Below are 18,049 nucleotides of genomic sequence, written 5' to 3' on the forward strand. Positions count from 1 at the left end.
AATATGAGTCAGTTGCCAAGTATCTAAATTTCGATCACGTGACTATGGGGATGCCGAAAAATTGTCATAAGTTACTTTTTCAGTGCCATTGTAACTTTGAATGGTCACTAAATGAACTGTTGTAAGTTGAGGACTACCTGACTACCAAATGTTTTTTGTTTATTTATTCAATAAAATTTATATGACCACTCAACTTACTCTCGATAATGTTATAAAAATATCCAAATCATTAAGGAATACTATACTATTCTGTCCTCAGAAACTCACATTTTGATAAAGAAAGTTCCTATTCCTTTTCTTATTTCAAATAATACATGTCACAATCATGTCTCACATTTGTTTTGTAGGATTGAAAGTAGGATTCAATGCAACAATATCTCAATTTGGTTCACTGTTCATTAGCTTCATCCATTTGTTTTTCTAATGTCCTTTATTTTCAAGCAGGGCCAGATAGAATTGTGAGGTTTTATATTATCAGTGTACATTAGTTATTCTGGCCTATTAGCAGCCTTATCCTTCTAAAAAAAATCTGATATAATCCATAAATTTTGAAACTTTTTCAATATTGATTGAAAAACAACAACAAGGGATTAGACTTAACCCTTTAAAGATGTTAGTTTAATTTAGGGTACAAAAATGATAAAAATTCTCCAACAGATAACTTTTTGAAACATATCTGTCTTCCATTTTGGTTGCCAGGCAACTTTCAGCTCTGTCCTGGAGAATCCAGTGTTGCTAACCTTTATTATGCTGAACATGACCCAGAAATTATTAGCTTCTTTTGCTAATATGTTTCAGATGCTGTAGTCAAATATTCCTAAAAGGATTTGGACAAATTGGCAGAATTCCAGAAAATTGTTAACAAATTTGCTTCCATCTCCCTGTCCAAAATGTATATGGACAGGGGTTTTTAAACCTTTTTTTATTATTAGCCCATTTCCATTGTAGAAAAATTGAAATTGATAATGGAAATTGGCAAATGATATGAAGCTTCTGGAATTAGTAAATAGTTGTATATTTGCTATGGTAATTAATCCTGAGCAGCTGATGCCACTAAGTGTGAATAGGAATAAATATTGTTTGTGCATGTTTTGAAAAGTACCTCTTTCCTGTTTGATTTAATGAATTAAACTTGGATGTTTTAGGTCTACTCTTATTTCCCCAGTAGTAGAGCAGTTTTGAATTCAGCTTTTGCAAATTTCAGGATTTAATATTTGTTTTCTGGATAGCAATCCTATCCAGGCTACCCTTTTTTGTTGTGTTTAAAGAAAAGACAGTTGAAGAACTCTGTTTAATTTAGTTTTCATTTTAGACACGGCTACAAAGATATATATTAAATAAATCTAATAAGTTTATTACATCAATTCAATAACATATAGAAAGAAGTGTATTTTAAATTGTGTTGCTGTCTAGCCAGTAAAAAAATTAAATTTCCACATTCCAGCCTCACCCATTTAATAAAGATGATGCTCTAGAATGGAGAACAGCAGACACTGGAGACATCTCCATTGCTGTAAATCTTTCAAATTTTTGTGATCTCACGTTGAACACTGCACATGAGTTTAGCAGCTATTATGCAAAAAGTTGGTCAATTTTTCATGAGATCTTGCAGAGTTTTACTTCATGCCCACAGAATTTGATGAGATTTTAACAATTGCTTCAATTCTTTTACCATTTTAATTAAGATTTAACTGTGGAAAACAATTGATGGAGAGTTGCCAGCTTCTGAGCTAGAGTTTGCTTCCATTCAATTTGAACAATCTGACAGTAAAAAGTTTATGCATGCGTCTTTTGAACCCAGCTGGCAGGAAGTCTCAAGTCATGGTCATATGATGTCATGCTTAATGACTGGGTGACTTGCTTAATGACTGCACCGATAACTGACATTGTAAGTTGGGCTCGGTCATGTATTTCACAATATGACTGTATATTTTGCAATGGAGTTGTTGGTTGCAGTTGTGGTTGCTAAGTGAGAACTACCTGTCTTCCAAATACAGCCTTATATAGCTTAAGTATTATAAAAGAAAAGAATAGATTACTACAAAATTATATTAAGTCTTTAGTTCTATTTTTGCCAAGAGTAAATATTGGTTTATCAGTTATTTTTCAAATGCATTTAGTTAATAGTAAGATGTTGCCATTCTGCCCTATATTAGTTTGTGCTATAATTCGCGGCTGCTGTTCTGGAGGGTATTTTGTTTTCTTAATGTCACTAATGGCATTGCAAGAACAATTCTGGGTCAGCAAAATCATAATTTTAATTTAAAAATGTACTTGAATAAAATTTTAAGAGACATGGACTGTCTGCTCCATATTATGAAATTGTTTGTGCAATGTTTCAAGACATCAGAAAGAACAAATTGAACAAAGTAGGAAGAAACAAAAGCCTATGTAAATGTTACCATTTAGCTCTTTTCACTGAATGTGTGACATTTTCTGCTACACAGTGACAAATCATTTAAAGAAATCTTACCAAATAAATTGCAGGGACTTATTGTTGTTAGCCGCCCTGAGTCCTTCGGGAGATAGGGCGGGATATAAGTCCCATTAATAAATAAATAAATAAATATTCAGGTCAGGAGTTGACACAGACTTGAAGGCAGCAAATATACGCATATTTATTGAAATATTTTATATAGGTTTATTGAGTTTGCCATTTGTTTAGTTTATTGTTATATCCTATACTTCTATAGCCATAGACACATACACTAGCTGAATATGATGGTGGTAGTAAAGTTAATTGTATCAATATGATTTCTTAAAATTAAAAATTTAGACTTAAAAGTTCTAAATCCGCTTACTCAAACTCAGCTTTTATTGAGTTTTTTTTATCCTGTATATTTACAGCTCAAAACTGTTCAGGGTTGAGGACTTGCAGTCAATGTCTGGAACATCCAGGATGTGGATGGTGCAATGATCCCAGCAATACAGGCAAAGGCCATTGTGTAGAAGGCTCGGCAAGGGGGCCAGTGAAATTCAGTGGGACGCATTCTACTGAAATAGTTATTGATAACAGCCTTTGTGCTAAAGAAAAAAATTATGAATGGTCTTTTATCCAATGCCCAGGTATGATGAATTTGTTATTGTTGATCAGTGAAATTATGGAAGATTAATTCCAAATGGGAAACATAGTTTGTTGGTTAGTTTATTAGTATATTTTTAAAGTTTTTCAAATATAGATCCTGATCCATAAAATGTTCCTCAGTTATTCTTGTTATCTACTTTTAAAAATGATGTCAAATTTCAAGTTTCTTAAATCATGCTGAACATATATGCTATTATGTTATGAAAAGTGACTAAAAAGTTATCTTTTTTGATACTCCTCTTCAAGTCTTGTTTTGATTCAGACAGAAATAGTGTAAACATGTTTTTTTAAAGATTTTTTTTATGACTAAAGCTAGGACATAAATATTCTGTATGGAGTTTACTTTAAATACCAGGCTAGTAATACATATGCATAGAAATTTTAGAGCTTTATATATTGATCAATTTATAGTAAAAGCAAAGCTTATATAAATCAGACCATCTTTGGAGGCTAAACATTCTGGGAAAATTCAAAATGTTCCACCATGCTAATCTAGTCATTCTAGAGATTATCTGGCAGTTTTCCAAAATGAAGAGGAATAGAGTTTTGGTGTTCTGATATGTAACAGATACCACATTTAGCTGAACTCTTAAGAGAGTAAGCATTTGATTACAATTCAGTTTCACTGTAGCATCTGGGATAGTAAGTTCAGTGAACATTTAATTCAATTATTTATTTATTTTTAAGGTAACATGTACTCTTTTAAAAAAAACATTTAGATTGCTATCAAAGCAACCACATATAATATAAATCAATTAAGGCCACAATTTATTTTTTTAAAAAGCGAATGAAATTGTCCTTTAAACAGGCATGTATCCTATAGGCCTAAGACTACATGTGGGTCTCGATGTTACATGAAAAACCCTCTACAAGAAAATAGTTCAGATCAGCCTCACTTAATATGTTTCATGGAACAGGTAGTGGAAAAATTTGTCAGAAAGAGCAAGGAAGAGGTATTTCAGAAAGAGAATGAAGTAGTGGTCTTGTCAGCCTTTCCATTTGGGTCTGCTTAACTGTTCCTTTAGTCCCAATTGTGGTCCTCAACTTAAATAAAAATAAAAATAATAATGATAATTATTCATGCTTAAATTCCACTAATAAAAATACATATCGCTAATGTTTCCAAAGGCTGACAGAAATAAATGTGCTCAAGTAATAACTATTATAGCTTAGAGAGCCAGGCAAAATTATGTACAACATGGAGCAGCATCTATTACTATGTCTTTTGTTAAACAATGATACTAAGTATTGACTATTAACACAAAAAAGACAAAACTGAAAAAAAGGGCATTTATTGCCATCTTAGGATGACAGCTGTTAAAAAACAATTCAAATTTGGCTACTGTTATGATTGTAATAGTGGATAATTTTTAATGACCTAACAACAATTTTTTGAACACACACACACACACACACACACACACCCTACACAAGGAATTAATGTCAAAAGGATTGACAATCCGAAAGACAGAAGTGAACATATTTCAAAAACTTTCAGTCCTTACGCATGATCTTTACCTTCATCCAGATTGGTAGGTTTATATTAATGGTTACTAGCAATGCTATTTAAAATTATATGTTGTTGATTAATTAGTTTAATTTAACTGTTCAGTTGATACTGAACATTATGCTAAATAAACAGAAAGACTCCACAGTTAGCTGTTCTCAAATTGTGACCATTAATTAAATTACACAGCAATCTTCAGCTAATCAGAATTATAGGAAATAATTCAATAAAAAGAATCAAATATAGAATCAAAACAGTTTAGTTTTCCTCCATGTTAAGGAAATGAATCCAACATCTGCTCATATAAAACCAATGAGACTAATCACATTAACCTCTTTTTATTATACTATTGTTGAAATATAATTTGTTTTATAGGTGAAGCATAAAGTATAACGAAAATTACTTACTGAGTTTACCTATTTCAACTGTACATAGAAATGTAGTAAAACATACCGTAATCACTGAAAAACAAGCAATCAGTATTTAAAGAAATAATGATAAATATTAGGTAGAAGTTCTTTCTAATTGAAACTAGAACTTCTATGTGACAAAAGCAAGAGAGAGATAATGTTATCACAGTTATATGTACAAAGGGATTATTATTTTGAATTTTCCAAATATTTTAACCTGGTATGAACTTAATTGATGCCATAGAAATCAATTAATCATATAAAACATCATGTAATAACTCGTAGTTTGATTATCAGTGTATCTAGTGCTTAATGTATCAGTTTAAATTAGATTCACTTAATTCATTGGGTTCAAAAATTAGTGGAAACAACCAGAAATTGATTATACCCTTATTTGCATAGATTTACATGCATAGTTGTACATTTTCAATGAATTGAGAAACATGTGAAATCAATAGTTCCATTTTCAACTTAAAACAGAAAGCCAAATATTGTTATCAAATCAAATCAATTGATGTTATCCTCATCAATTCAGTCATTCGGAATAGCTCTGCACATTGTGTTTAGAAAATATTAATTTGGTTTTCTTAATTGATATGAATCATTCAACTGGATCAAAGCTAATTTACTTATTCTTTAGTATCATGCCTTAGTTTTTATTTCTTGTCATGCTTTTATAAAAAAGATTTGTGGGTAACATATATCTCTAAAATAGCTTATACCACTGGATATAAGCAATATGAGGGACGCGGTGGCTCAGTGGGTTAGGACGCTGAGTTTGTCGATCAGAAGGTCGGCAGTTTGGCGGGTCGAATCCCGAGTGCCACGTAACAGAGTGAGCGCCTGTTACTCGTCCCAGCTTCTGCCCACCTAGCAGTTCGAAAGCACGTAAAAATGCAAGTAGAAAAATAGGGACCACTACGGTGGGAAGGTAACAGCGTTCCATGCGCCTTTGGCGTCCAGTCATGCCGGCCACATGACCATGGAGATGTCCTCGGACAAGCGCTGGCTCTTCGGCTTTGAAACGGAGATGAGCACCGCCTCCTAGAGTCGGAAACGACTAGCACGCATGTGCGGGGGAACCTTTACCTTTATAAGCAATATACAAAATTGCAGTACTTAAACTTATCAGTGCATCTGTGGCTACTTGGGAACTCAATTTTGTATGAAGACTCAAAGTATTTTACTAGTGACACACATTATAAAGAATGTTTTCTTCTATCAGCAGAATAATTGGCATTTATATAATAGTTCGTGTTGTGTTGTTGCATTAATGATTCAAAAACTGGTCCTCTCTACATATTCCTTTTTCCTACTTTGCACAGTCCTAGTACATCGTATTGCCTATTAACACATCTCCCAAAATCTATAGCTATCAGCAATATAGCCATAATCGAAAATTCAGGAAATTGGTAACTTGATGGCAAAATCAAAGCATATGTATTGATTTTTGAAACTTTTTTGAGTTTCCCTCACAGTATGAGCAATTAAAAGTGATCTCTTAAAATGGCAGAGAGATGAAAAGGCAGCTGACTGTGAAGTGAGATTGTTTGAAGGAAAGGGCTTGACTGGCAGTTGCAAGCATTGTTTAGGTTTGTAGATCAGCATAACCTTGGTATAACACTTTATTCTGCTTTATTCTGGCCACAGAGTGGTAAAAGACACAGAAACATATTCATAGCTATCAAAAGAGAAGCAGCAGTAAGCAGAGATGCTACATTAGTATAGGCAGGCATTGTGGATACCAAGGAATAATGATCCATGTAAGTTAACAACAGGGTAATTCGTAATGAAGGCATTCAAGAGAGGCTAAGAGGTAAAAGTTGACTTTCATGAATATTAAGTGCTAAATCAGTTCATTTCAGAATGCTATGATGGGATATAATATTGCTAAGCACATTGATTTGTGCTTTAGATTGTAAGCCGCCCTGAGTCTTCGGAGAAGGGCGGGATATAAATGGGAATAAAATAAAATAAAATAAATGGTTTTTCCTAGGATAAGAAACATGAAGTTGCTTGTGCAGTTTTTGAACAAGTATAGCAGGACCAGGCAGCTGGTTACATGTGAAAGAGATTTGCATATTTAATCTACTACAGATTTCACCAGGCACTGTACCACCATAGGCAAAGAGTTAGATTGGTGGATGTTCTAGTTGTTTCTGTGAATGGCCAATTATATTAGTTTTCTTACTATTCTCATAAAGGAATCTGGGTTACTGGACACTACTGCTGCTGCTATAGGAAGAAATGGGCTGTTTTTCCATGGGTTGTTTGATAATTGCCTCTTTCTATGGATCTCCTTCACTCTCTTCCTTAATATATTCTGCTAGTTCCTGCGGATATTTGGAGTACAAAGGACAGCCCTTGATCTCAAGGTGTTATATGGCCAACAGCTATGCTCTTTTATAGCAGAGCTGCCTCATTACATCTTCTCTCTGTAACTGGATTGCAATATATGTTTTTTTCTGCATTGCCATCATTGTAGCAAAGGAACAGGATCTTGTAGTAAAGGAACGGGATCCAAGGTTCTTCATAAAAAATATTAGATTGCCCATAGGGAAGTAATAAATCCAAGGTATATTCTTTATATTCTTATATTCTTCTCCATCAACTACTCTAAATTTATATTTATTCAGTTTACTAAATTCATTTGTTGATTAAAAATGCTAATCACAGTGTTCTGTACTTTTTAAGAATGATTATTCATTTTCTTTGTCTTTTCCCATATGTATGTACACATTTATTTATTTTGTTTTAATTGCAGCTTGCCAATGTAATGGACATAGCAGCTGCATTAATGGCAATGTATGTGACCAGTGCAAAAATCTGACTACAGGAAAACAGTGTGAAACATGCATGCCTGGTTATTATGGAGATCCAACAAATGGAGGACAGTGCACAGGTAATATTGAGGAGTTTTTCAAGTTCACAAAGTTCTAGTGTAATTGATGTATCCAATATTTAAATGGGCACTGTTGGCTTAAATAAATATTTGAAAATTGGTGTGATGCTTCAATGCTAGACAATACTTGATAAACAAGTATTTATCCCTCAAATGGAAAGAAGATACATTACCAATCCTGAAGATATCCTAAAGAATGTGAATATGTCACTGAAAACACAATGATATATTGTTTTAAAGTATAAACATAATAATTTACATAATAATAAAGTTGGAAGGGACCTTAGTGGTCATCTAGTCCAACCCCCTGCTCAGGCAGTAAACCCTACACCATTTCAGACAAATAGCTGCCCAGTCTCTTCTTAAAAACTTCCCATGTTGGAGCATTCACAGCTTCTGGAGGCAGGTTGTTCCACTGATCAATTGTTCTAACTATCAGAAAATTTCTCCTTAGTTCTAGGTTGCTTCTCTCTTTGGTTAGTTTCCATCCATTGCTTCTTGTCCTGCCTTCAGGTGCTTTGGAGAATAGCTTGACTCCTTCTTTGTGGCAGCTCCTAAGATATTGGAACACTGCTATCATGTCACCCCTCGTCCTTCTCTTCATTAGACTAGACTAGACTAAACAATAAACATTCATGATAAATGTGTGCAATCAATACATCACTTAGTTGCTGTTTTATTTCCACTGTATTTTGATTTCATTTACTGAATGAATAATTGTTGATGTTGAAATATTTAGGAAAAAATAGAGTCTTATTTACCCTGTAAGATTTTGTAGAATTGCAATTCTGTATTATATCTCAGAATAAACTTTATTTAAATAAATCGAGTTTATTTTTGAGTAGACTTTGCTTGATTATATTAGCAAACTGATAAATTTAAAATTAGCAAAAGGAAATTAAATAATTGGAAGATAAATAATATAACAGAAAAAGCAGAGGATTTTAAATTCTTAGGGTAATTACTCTTCAGCTAATCTTAACTTTGAAAAATTAAAATAGAGTGTACAGATTCAGAAACTTATAACTCTATTTCTCAGTGATAATTTTGCCAGCAGCACTAAAAGTATTTAAGGTATTAAGGAAAATGCTTTGTGTGCATAATTTTGCCAGTAGAAGTACTTGAGAATATTAAAAATGCTCAGAAATAAATTGATCAATGTAATGCTTTGCATTGACTTGGTGTAGTCCAAAGGCACTTTTACGTTTACAAACTGCTCTCAGTTTTTTAGAGACATATGTGAGAACTTGACAGTTAAAATATTGATTAAAAGTAAACTCTATGAAAGACTCTCACAAACATTAATTCTCAAGGACAAATTCATTTTTTCCTCATAAAAACCAAAGCATAAGTATAGATTTAAATTTTCAGCTCACCTCTGTTTCAACAAGGTTGTAACTCTGGAGATAAAAAATATATGAGATCTATGGAAGGATTAAATACTATCTCCTACAGTTCTATAGATAGTCTGTGCAGCTGGCCTTTGCTTTTATGCCAGTTTAAATTCCTTTGCTAATATTCTGCCCCACAGAATAGTTTCTTGCATGCTATCCTCAGTGCAATGCCATCTATAGTTTTGGAGGATAGATTTAAGAACATGTTTCTGCAAGTTCTTTTTTGTCTCTATTGAGAAGATTCAAGAAAACCAATTCTGTATATTTTGTTGCACTACTCCGTCTACTATACCTATCTTAGCATTCAACATTAACACTCATCTGGCAGCATGCTGACTGGACCAGCCAGATGAGGAAAAGAGATAACTACTGATAGTAGACTGCTGTGATGAAAGATCTAAGAAAATTGCTTATTTTTACTCAGTGGCAGTTTTTGTAAGGAGAACTATGGGCCTATTTTAGGACCTGTTGTTGAATTCATTGTAATTCATAGGTATTGACTTGTCTATAAAGATAATTAGGTTATGTTTTTATTTATGTTTTGTATCATATAACAATGTTGATCTCTGATCTTAAATAACTAAACTAACAATTCAGTCTGCTGTAAAAGCTACTGTTTATAATCATTACTGTATTTGTTGATATTTAAAACACTATTTTATCATCTTTGGAAAAATAGTAAATCATTTTTGATTCTGAGTTCAGTTTGCTTCATAGTTATTCAGAACAGTATATTTCAGAACAATTTCAGCAAAAAGGAAATACATATTTAATTATATAACCCTTGTTTGGTATTTTGTATTGTTTATTTATCAATTGTATTTCATCATTTTATTGCTTCTCAGTGCATTGCTGGTAGCTAGATAGGCAATAAAATAACAGGAATTCCAACTTTAAGACTACAGATGAAAGATGATATCAAGTTCATTCGTTTTTCAATTATATTGCTCTGATTAAATGATATTGTTCATTAAGATACAACTGATACTTTTAAGAAAAAAAATCCTAGCATTATTGTTAAATTTCTGTCATGGGTTTTTCTTTAAAGCACATCTACTGTATTGTGAATGAAATCATACTGTTGGTTATTACATTTATTATACATCTGTCCAAGTCTACTGAATACTTTCTTCACAGAATGGTTTTTCCATTATTTTTCTGTATTCTCTCCCCAGCATATCCCATCAGCCTTGAGAATAATAAAAGGTTATGGTACAACAGGCAGCCAGTAGAAAGAAGAGTTGAAAAGTGTATTATTTGTGCTAAGGAGGCATGACTTTCCTGCTCATGAATGACAGCAGAACATTAATTCTTGTATAAGCAACAGGGTGTTTTAGCTAAAAAATCAGATAAATCCTTGATGCTTTGCCTCTTACACAGTTATTGCAGTGATTTATATCCTGTCTGATGCTATCTCCTTGTTTTTAAAATGGGCATAATTAATTAAAATTAAATGTCTATGCCACTTAATTTGTTTAGTATGTATTAATTGTAGTTAACAAATGGCAAATATTAAGCCTTAAGTTTAAATTACACCTTCCTGTACTATGTATCTTGTTATCCATGTTGAATGAAAATTTTAGGTAAATTTTACAGAACATACTTCAGAGTTTTGGGGTAGTTGTAGCTAGTGTTATTTTAAAGTAAAAGAGAGTGCATCCTTGAATACTTATAGTGTATTCCTGTTGAACATTTACTGTAAAGAGATAACTAACATTGTCACTTTCAAACTGTGGATGCATGAAGAATTGGGATTGGTGGATAGCATACATCTGCTGTTGTGAGTTAAATCATAAAATATCTTGAGTGTTCTGGCCTTTCCTAACTGCATCCTTTATTTTCTAAGCTTGGCATTGTAAAGACGAGGTGGCTTGAAGTTGCAATGAAACATTACTGCTGTGGGCTGTTCTCTTGGGTGTGCTTGGCCTAATGAGGAAGTAGCAAATGATCAGGATATTGTTAGTTGACATTTGCTAGTTTCAAGTCTGTTTAGGAAAAAGATTATTTTTTCTCTTTCAAAGGACATCAGAGATGTAGGAGTTGGAATGGAAGGAAAATACTTACTCTAAAAATTGTAAGGTTGTATTTAAATGTCCTCACTTAATGACCCGACAGCAACCAGTACCTGCTGGAGGTGCTATCCCTAAATAGTGCTGTCACGTGATATAATACATTACAGCCACAATGTTTGGTGATGGAAATTCTAGTCCAGTTACTGTCATTATACAAGAACCTTTGTTATTCCATCACTAAGAATTGAATACGACTTAGTGACTGAACAACAAACATCCTCATATAATGATGTTAATTGGACTGGAATTTTCATCACCAAGCACTGCAGCTGTAATGTGTGAAGTCATGTGACAGCACAATTTAGGGATAGCAACTATAGCAAATACCAGTTGCTGTTGTTAAACCACATGGGTCTTTAAGTGAGAACCTCTGGTGAATGTGACTTTCAGCTTCCTGCCAGCTTCTCCATTGATTGTTGGAAGCCAGCAGGGGAGATCACAAATCACAATCATGTAATGCTGTGACAGTCAAAAATATAGGCTGGATACTGAGATTCCAGCTCCTGATCCCATTTGATTAAAGCTATAAAAACTGAACCTGAGCAGGGAGCAGCATATCAGTTAGGCTAATCCTGAAAAGCTAAACCAGAATGAGAAATCATCAGAAAAACCCAAGGCTTTTACCTAGACTAAAAAGTCAAAAATATATCTATGGTAAACTATTTTCATATTGTTGCTAAGAATATTAGATGTTTTGCAACAAATAGACTCATACTTAAGGTTTCCTTAAACCTTGACAAAGGAAATATTTGGTTCTTTGTTTATAAAAAAGCTAGTCCTCAATTATTGCTTGAATGAATACATTTTCTTGTTCTGAGATAGCACTATTCCAGTATTTGAAGGGCTGCCACAAAGAAGGAGGGGGGTCAACTTATTTTTCAGAGCAACAGGAGGGAAGACCAGAAACAATGGATGGAAACTAATCAAGGAGAGAAGCAACTTGGAATTAAGGAGAAACCTTAATTCCTTTGGAAGTTGTAGGTGTTTCATCACTGGAAGTTTTTAAGAAAAGACTGGACAGCAACCTATCTGAAATGCTATAGGTCTTGGGGGTTATACCTGAAGTCTTCCAAGCTCCCTTCCAACTCTATTCTGATTAATTGGTGTGTTTTATATGATTCTTAATTCAATTGATTAATTGAATATCTCTTTTTTGCTTTTAGTTTTAGCTTTATTATTTTATTTTTAAATGTTTACAATGATAGGAAAAATGATAGCTTATTGGGCTTAATGTTGATTTCTGCAAATGTTATTTTTCTAATATTATTGCTTATATCATTATGCATTTCATTATATTTGATAAACAAACAAATTTGAGATATCTCCCCCAAAATATAGAACTATATACTTAAGAACTTTAAAGTCGTAAGCTAGCTTCTCTGATAAACACCGTGCCTCCATTTACACTTTTCCTTCCTTCCTTCCTTCCTTCCTTCCTTCCTTCCTTCCTTCCTTCCTTCCTTCCTTCCTTCCTTCCTTCCTGCCTGCCTGCCTGCCTGCCTGCCTGCCTGCCTCCTCTCCCTCCCTCCCTCTTTTTATTTGCAAGAAGGCAATTGCTTTGGAAGATAAAAATAACATGTTTTTTTTTTAAAAAAAATCACTACAGTATATCCTCTTCTCTGTTAGTTAAAACCTAATGAGACTGAATGATCCCTTTTTTGGAAGGGACTGTTAATGTTGAGGTCATAATCATCATTCCATCAAATTTATAGTGTTGATATACAAAGTATTGTATTAAAATAATTGTAATATAATTGTTAAACCCTTTCTGATTTTATAGCTTGCACATGCAGTGGCCATGCAAATATTTGTCACATGCAAACAGGAAAATGCTTCTGCACAACCAAAGGAATCAAAGGAGACCAGTGTCAACTGTAAGTATAAATGATAAAATCTTAATTTAAATATAATGATTATGAACAGCTCATACAATGAATTTAATTTTGTCACTATTTGTGAGGGGATAAATTTTCACTGCTGCTTGAACACCTTTATAGCTTTCCTTTATATAAAACCTATTTTATTGTTGTAATGTAAAAGGATGTTGCATATATTAAAGTTCAGCTTCAAAAATTATTCATCTTAAATATCTAGAAAAAGTTCCATACTTTCAACTATTATATTTTCAAAACTATGGTAATACTTCAGAATACAAAAAAATAAATATCTGTTTTTCCCCTGAAATGCAATAGTACGTCATGCCAAAACATATTGAAACCTGAATCAATTCTGGTGCTAGTCTTTGATTGTAAGGAATCAAGAATGATCAAATGCCAATTTGTAGATCAAGACTTCTATGTTCCCCTTAATTTCTGTTCACCTCAGCCTCAAAGGCCTTGGAAGTACTCTTAATTTATGAGAGGTGAGATATGTTCAAGAAGCACACCCTTCCTTGTGGTTCCCTTGGTATAGCATAATGGCATTTAATCTTTATGCTTAACTAACTTAACTCTGAACATTTCCTGAGGTGTTCAATATAAATGAAACCACATTATGTGGAACTGATATAATATCATAAGTAACATATTTAATATTTTATTATTCTTTATCATTGAGTGGTTAACATGATAACTCATAACAAATAATTTTGTTGGGTTACAGATAGTTTCAAATAGTTTCATTAGATCACCCTAACATTCCATTAGGCATGATAGCCACAATAATTGCTGGAGGTTTTTGACATGTACTGTGTCCCAAAAGCTTACGTTTGTCATTTAATAACATTTAGAGAAGTGCCATTATGATGAAACTGTAATATTAATATAATATTAATATGATGAACGATCTAGGTAATTCTCAGAGGGATTTCTTTGATAACCTAAAATTTATGCTGACCATTTATTAATTTAAAAATGGGACTAGTGCCAGTGATATGAATCTGATGTTCTCTTTGCAGGTGTGCAGGCATAAGTTACCCATTTCTAACATTCTGGAAATTCTTTTTCAGTATCACTTTAGAATTAATTTATAAAATGAAATATTCTTATGCTTCTGTTTTAATTAGTGCTATTTTATTTTTAAAACAGGAATACACTGGTATCAGCATTGAATGCATGTATTACATTGATTTTGCACCAAGGGGAATTAATTGCCCATACATAATTGTCTTTTAGAGACCTAGATTCTTGTAAATTTAGGAAAACATTTTATCTTTCAACATTTACCTAAATGATACACAGTTAATTAATTATAGTCATTTAGACAGTAAAAGTGTCTTTATATACTTCAAATGCTTCATATTTAGATTAACCCACCTTGTTCCACTGCCTTTATTTAAAAATTTAAAAATAATCTGAGAGGACATGATAGAAGAATGAATAGCTAGTACTAACTCACTGTCATCCATAATGTTCATTTCCTAACAGATAGGTACTAAATCCATATGTAATGTGAATTGAGCTGAACTTTCTTAATTATAGTTGATTCTGCATCTGTCTCTTCTTTAAGCAACCAATTTCTTTTATTGTGAATCAGATTATTCTGAAATTAATCTTTGTTTCTTTTCTTTAAAAATACCAAATCCTTAATTTTTATTGATGGCGAAATTAAATATAACACCCTTTAAATGAGAAGTCATGGGAGTGTCATATATCTATAACTTGATAATTTATGAAGTCAACTATCAGGTGTATAGGGAATTTAGACCACTGTTGTACAGATTGGTGGGAGTGAGTCACTCCTCCTAAGGTGTGGCTCTGGGGCTCAGTTGGGCTTGTTGCTGACATACCTGGTGCCCAGCTGTGTTGCAACAACCCTGCCCGGGCTTCTTGACACCTTTTCAGGGCTGGTGGTTGAATTTCCCAGACTTATGGTTCTGGGTGATTTCAACCTTCCATCCCTGGGCGGGTCATCAGAGTTAGCTCGGGAGTTCATGGCCTCTATGACAGCCATGGACCTGACCCAGATAATCCAGGGTCCGACCCATGGAGGGGGTCACACTCTTGACCTGGTTTTCCTATCTGGGCAGTGGTTTGATGATCTGGGAGGGGGCTCGCCAAATATTGTCCCCCTGTCATGGTCCGATCATCACCTCCTATGGCTGGTCTTCCGATACGTTACCCCTTGCTGCTGGGCTGCGGAAACAACCAGGTGGTTCCGCCCCAGGCGCCTAATGAATCCAGAACAGTTCCAGACGGCGCTTGGGTCTATACCTATCTCCCTCACTCACAGCCCGGCCGATGCCTTGGTGGAGGCTTGGGAGAGGGCCGCCACTGAGGCACTTGACCGTGTTGTACCCTTGCGACCCCTGACCCAGCGCAGATCCCGATGGGCTCCATGGTTTTCTGTGGAGCTACGGGAGATGAAGCGTCAGAGATGGAGTCTGGAGAGCTGTTGGAGATCCAGCCGGTCTGAATCTGACCGATTGCGACTAAGATCTTTTACTAGGTCTTATCTCGCAGCGATGAGGACGGCAAAGTCTAATTACTTCGTTGCCCTCATTGCGTCTGCAGATAATCGCCCAGCCGCCCTGTTTAGGGTAACTCATTCCCTCCTTAATCAAGAGGTGAGGGAGGAGCCCTTACAGGGGCGGGCCAAGGAGTTCAGTCAGCATCTGGTGGACAAAATCGCTTAGATTTGGACCAGTTTGGACTCTGACTGGGCAGAGTCTGATGGGGAGGAATCGAGCGGTCTTGAGAGTAGTATTATCTGGACTGAGTTTGATCCTGTGACTCCCGAGGAGGTGGACAGGATTATGGGGAGGCTGAGCTCTACCACCTGTTTATTGGACCCGTGCCCCTCCTGGCTGGTTTATTCAGCTCGGGAGGAGACACGAGGCTGGTTCCAGGCGGTGATATCTGCTTCTTTGAGTGAGGGTGTCTTCCCTGCCGCCTTGAAGGAGGCGGTGGTGAGACCCCTTCTCAAGAAGCCTGCCCTGGACCCAGCTATTTTGAATAACTATCGTCCGCTTTTTGGCGAGGGTTGTTGAGTGTGGTAGCGCATCAGCTTCTTCTGTTTCTGGAGGAAACTGATTATCTTGACCCGTACCAATCGGGCTTCAGGCCTGGGTACAGCATGGAGACGGCATTGGTCGCGCTGATGAATGATCTCTGGCGGGCTCGGGACAGGGGTTGCTCCTCTGTTCTAGTCCTATTAGATCTCTCAGTGGCTTTTGATACCATCGACCATGGTATCCTGCTGTGACGTCTCAGGGGGTTGGCAGTGGGGGGCACTGTTTTACGGTGGTTCTCCTCCTACCTCCTGGGCCGTTCGCAGTCGGTGTTGACAGGAGGGCAGAGGTCCGCCCCGAGGCCTCTTGTTTGTGGAGTCCCTCAGGGGTCGGTCCTCTCTCCCCTCCTGTTCAACATCTATATGAAGCCGCTGGGTGAGATCATTCGTGGTTTCGGGGTGGGGTATCATCAATACGCTGATGATACCCAACTTTTTTTTTCCACCCCGAACCAACTCAGTGATGCCCTCGATGTGATGTCCCGTTGCCTGGAGGCGGTTTGGGTTTGGATGGGGAGAAACAGGCTCCGACTCAATCCTGCCAAGACTGAGTGGCTGTGCATACTGGCATCTCGAGTGAACCATTCTTCTCCATCTTTAATGATGGGGGGTGAGGTGTTACCCCCCGTCGATAGGGCTCGTAACTTGGGCGTCCTCCTGGATTCACGGCTCAGTTTGGAAGATTATATTGGAGCCGTGACCAGGGGGGCTTTTGCCCAGGTTTGCCTGGTGCGCCAGTTGTGGCCCTATCTGGACCGGGATGCCCTGTGTACAGTCACTCATGCGCTCGTGACCTCCCGGTTGGACTACTACAATGCTCTCTACATGGGGCTGCCCTTGAGGACCACTCGGAGGCTTCAGCTGGTGCAGAATGCAGCTGCGTGAGTAGTAATGGGAGTTTCCCGATACTCTCATGTAACACCTCTTCTCCGCGAGCTGCATTGACTTCCAGTTGCCCTTCGGGTGAGATTCAAGGTGCTGGTGATGACCTATAAAGCCCTAAATGGCATGGGTCCGGATTACCTTAGGGAGCACCTGCTGCCCGCATAAGCTTCCCATTGTCCTGTGCGCGCCCATAGGGAGGGCCTCCTCAGGGTTCCACCGATCAGAGATTGCCGGCGGGTGATTCCCAGGGGGAGGGCGTTCTCTGTGAGTGCACCCGCCCTTTGGAACGAACTGCCGATGGAGCTTCGGTCTGCCCCCGACCTTCGCTCGTTTCGCCGAGATTTAAAAACTTGGTTGTTTGAACTGTCTGGCCTGGACTGAGGGATTTTAAGTTATATTAATTAAATTAAATTAAATTAATTTTAAATTTTAATTTTTAATGTTATCTTAATTGTGGGCTGTATTAATTTAATTTTATTTTATTTTCTCTTTTGTATTGTTTTTAACTTGCCCTGTGAACCGCCCTGAGTCCTTCGGGAATAGGGAGGTATATAAATTCAACTAATAAATGAATAAATAAATTTCCCATATTGAACAATCAGTTATCTAATAACCAAATCACTGGACTTTATCTAATCTGTCTTTTCTGAAAATGATTAGCTGCAACAGTTTTTACCTGCAGTTAGGTAACATACAGAGAAATCAGTAAATAGCCAGAACTCAAATAAGGAGATTTTAATAAAAGGATTAAAAGAAATAAGCAATACATTGGCATTCAGAATCTAGTTATGTGATTTCTTCAAGATTCTAAAGGCCAATTTTAGAAATTAGGAGAACTCTTGAATTC

At 35.9% G+C, this 18,049-nt stretch overlaps 1 protein-coding gene across 5 annotated transcripts in view; it reads left to right on the forward strand.

The window, feature by feature from the left end:
• ATRNL1 (attractin like 1) overlaps positions 1-18,049 on the forward strand; it is a 563,323-nt gene that overhangs the window by 138,132 nt on the left and 407,142 nt on the right. For all 5 annotated transcript variants that reach the window (XR_014026511.1, XM_081328305.1, XM_081328307.1 and 2 more), the window contains 3 exons: positions 2,848-3,066; positions 7,767-7,904; positions 13,151-13,244. Coding sequence is in view for 4 of the 5 variants with exons in the window: in XM_081328305.1 (XP_081184431.1) it covers positions 2,848-3,066; positions 7,767-7,904; positions 13,151-13,244 (451 nt within the window). In the remaining variant the exon portion in view is untranslated. The remainder of the gene's footprint in view (positions 1-2,847; positions 3,067-7,766; positions 7,905-13,150; positions 13,245-18,049) is intronic.

This window comes from Vipera berus (genome assembly GCF_964194415.1).
Source record: "Vipera berus genome assembly, chromosome: 5".
NCBI classification, from domain to species: Eukaryota; Metazoa; Chordata; class Lepidosauria; order Squamata; family Viperidae; genus Vipera; species Vipera berus.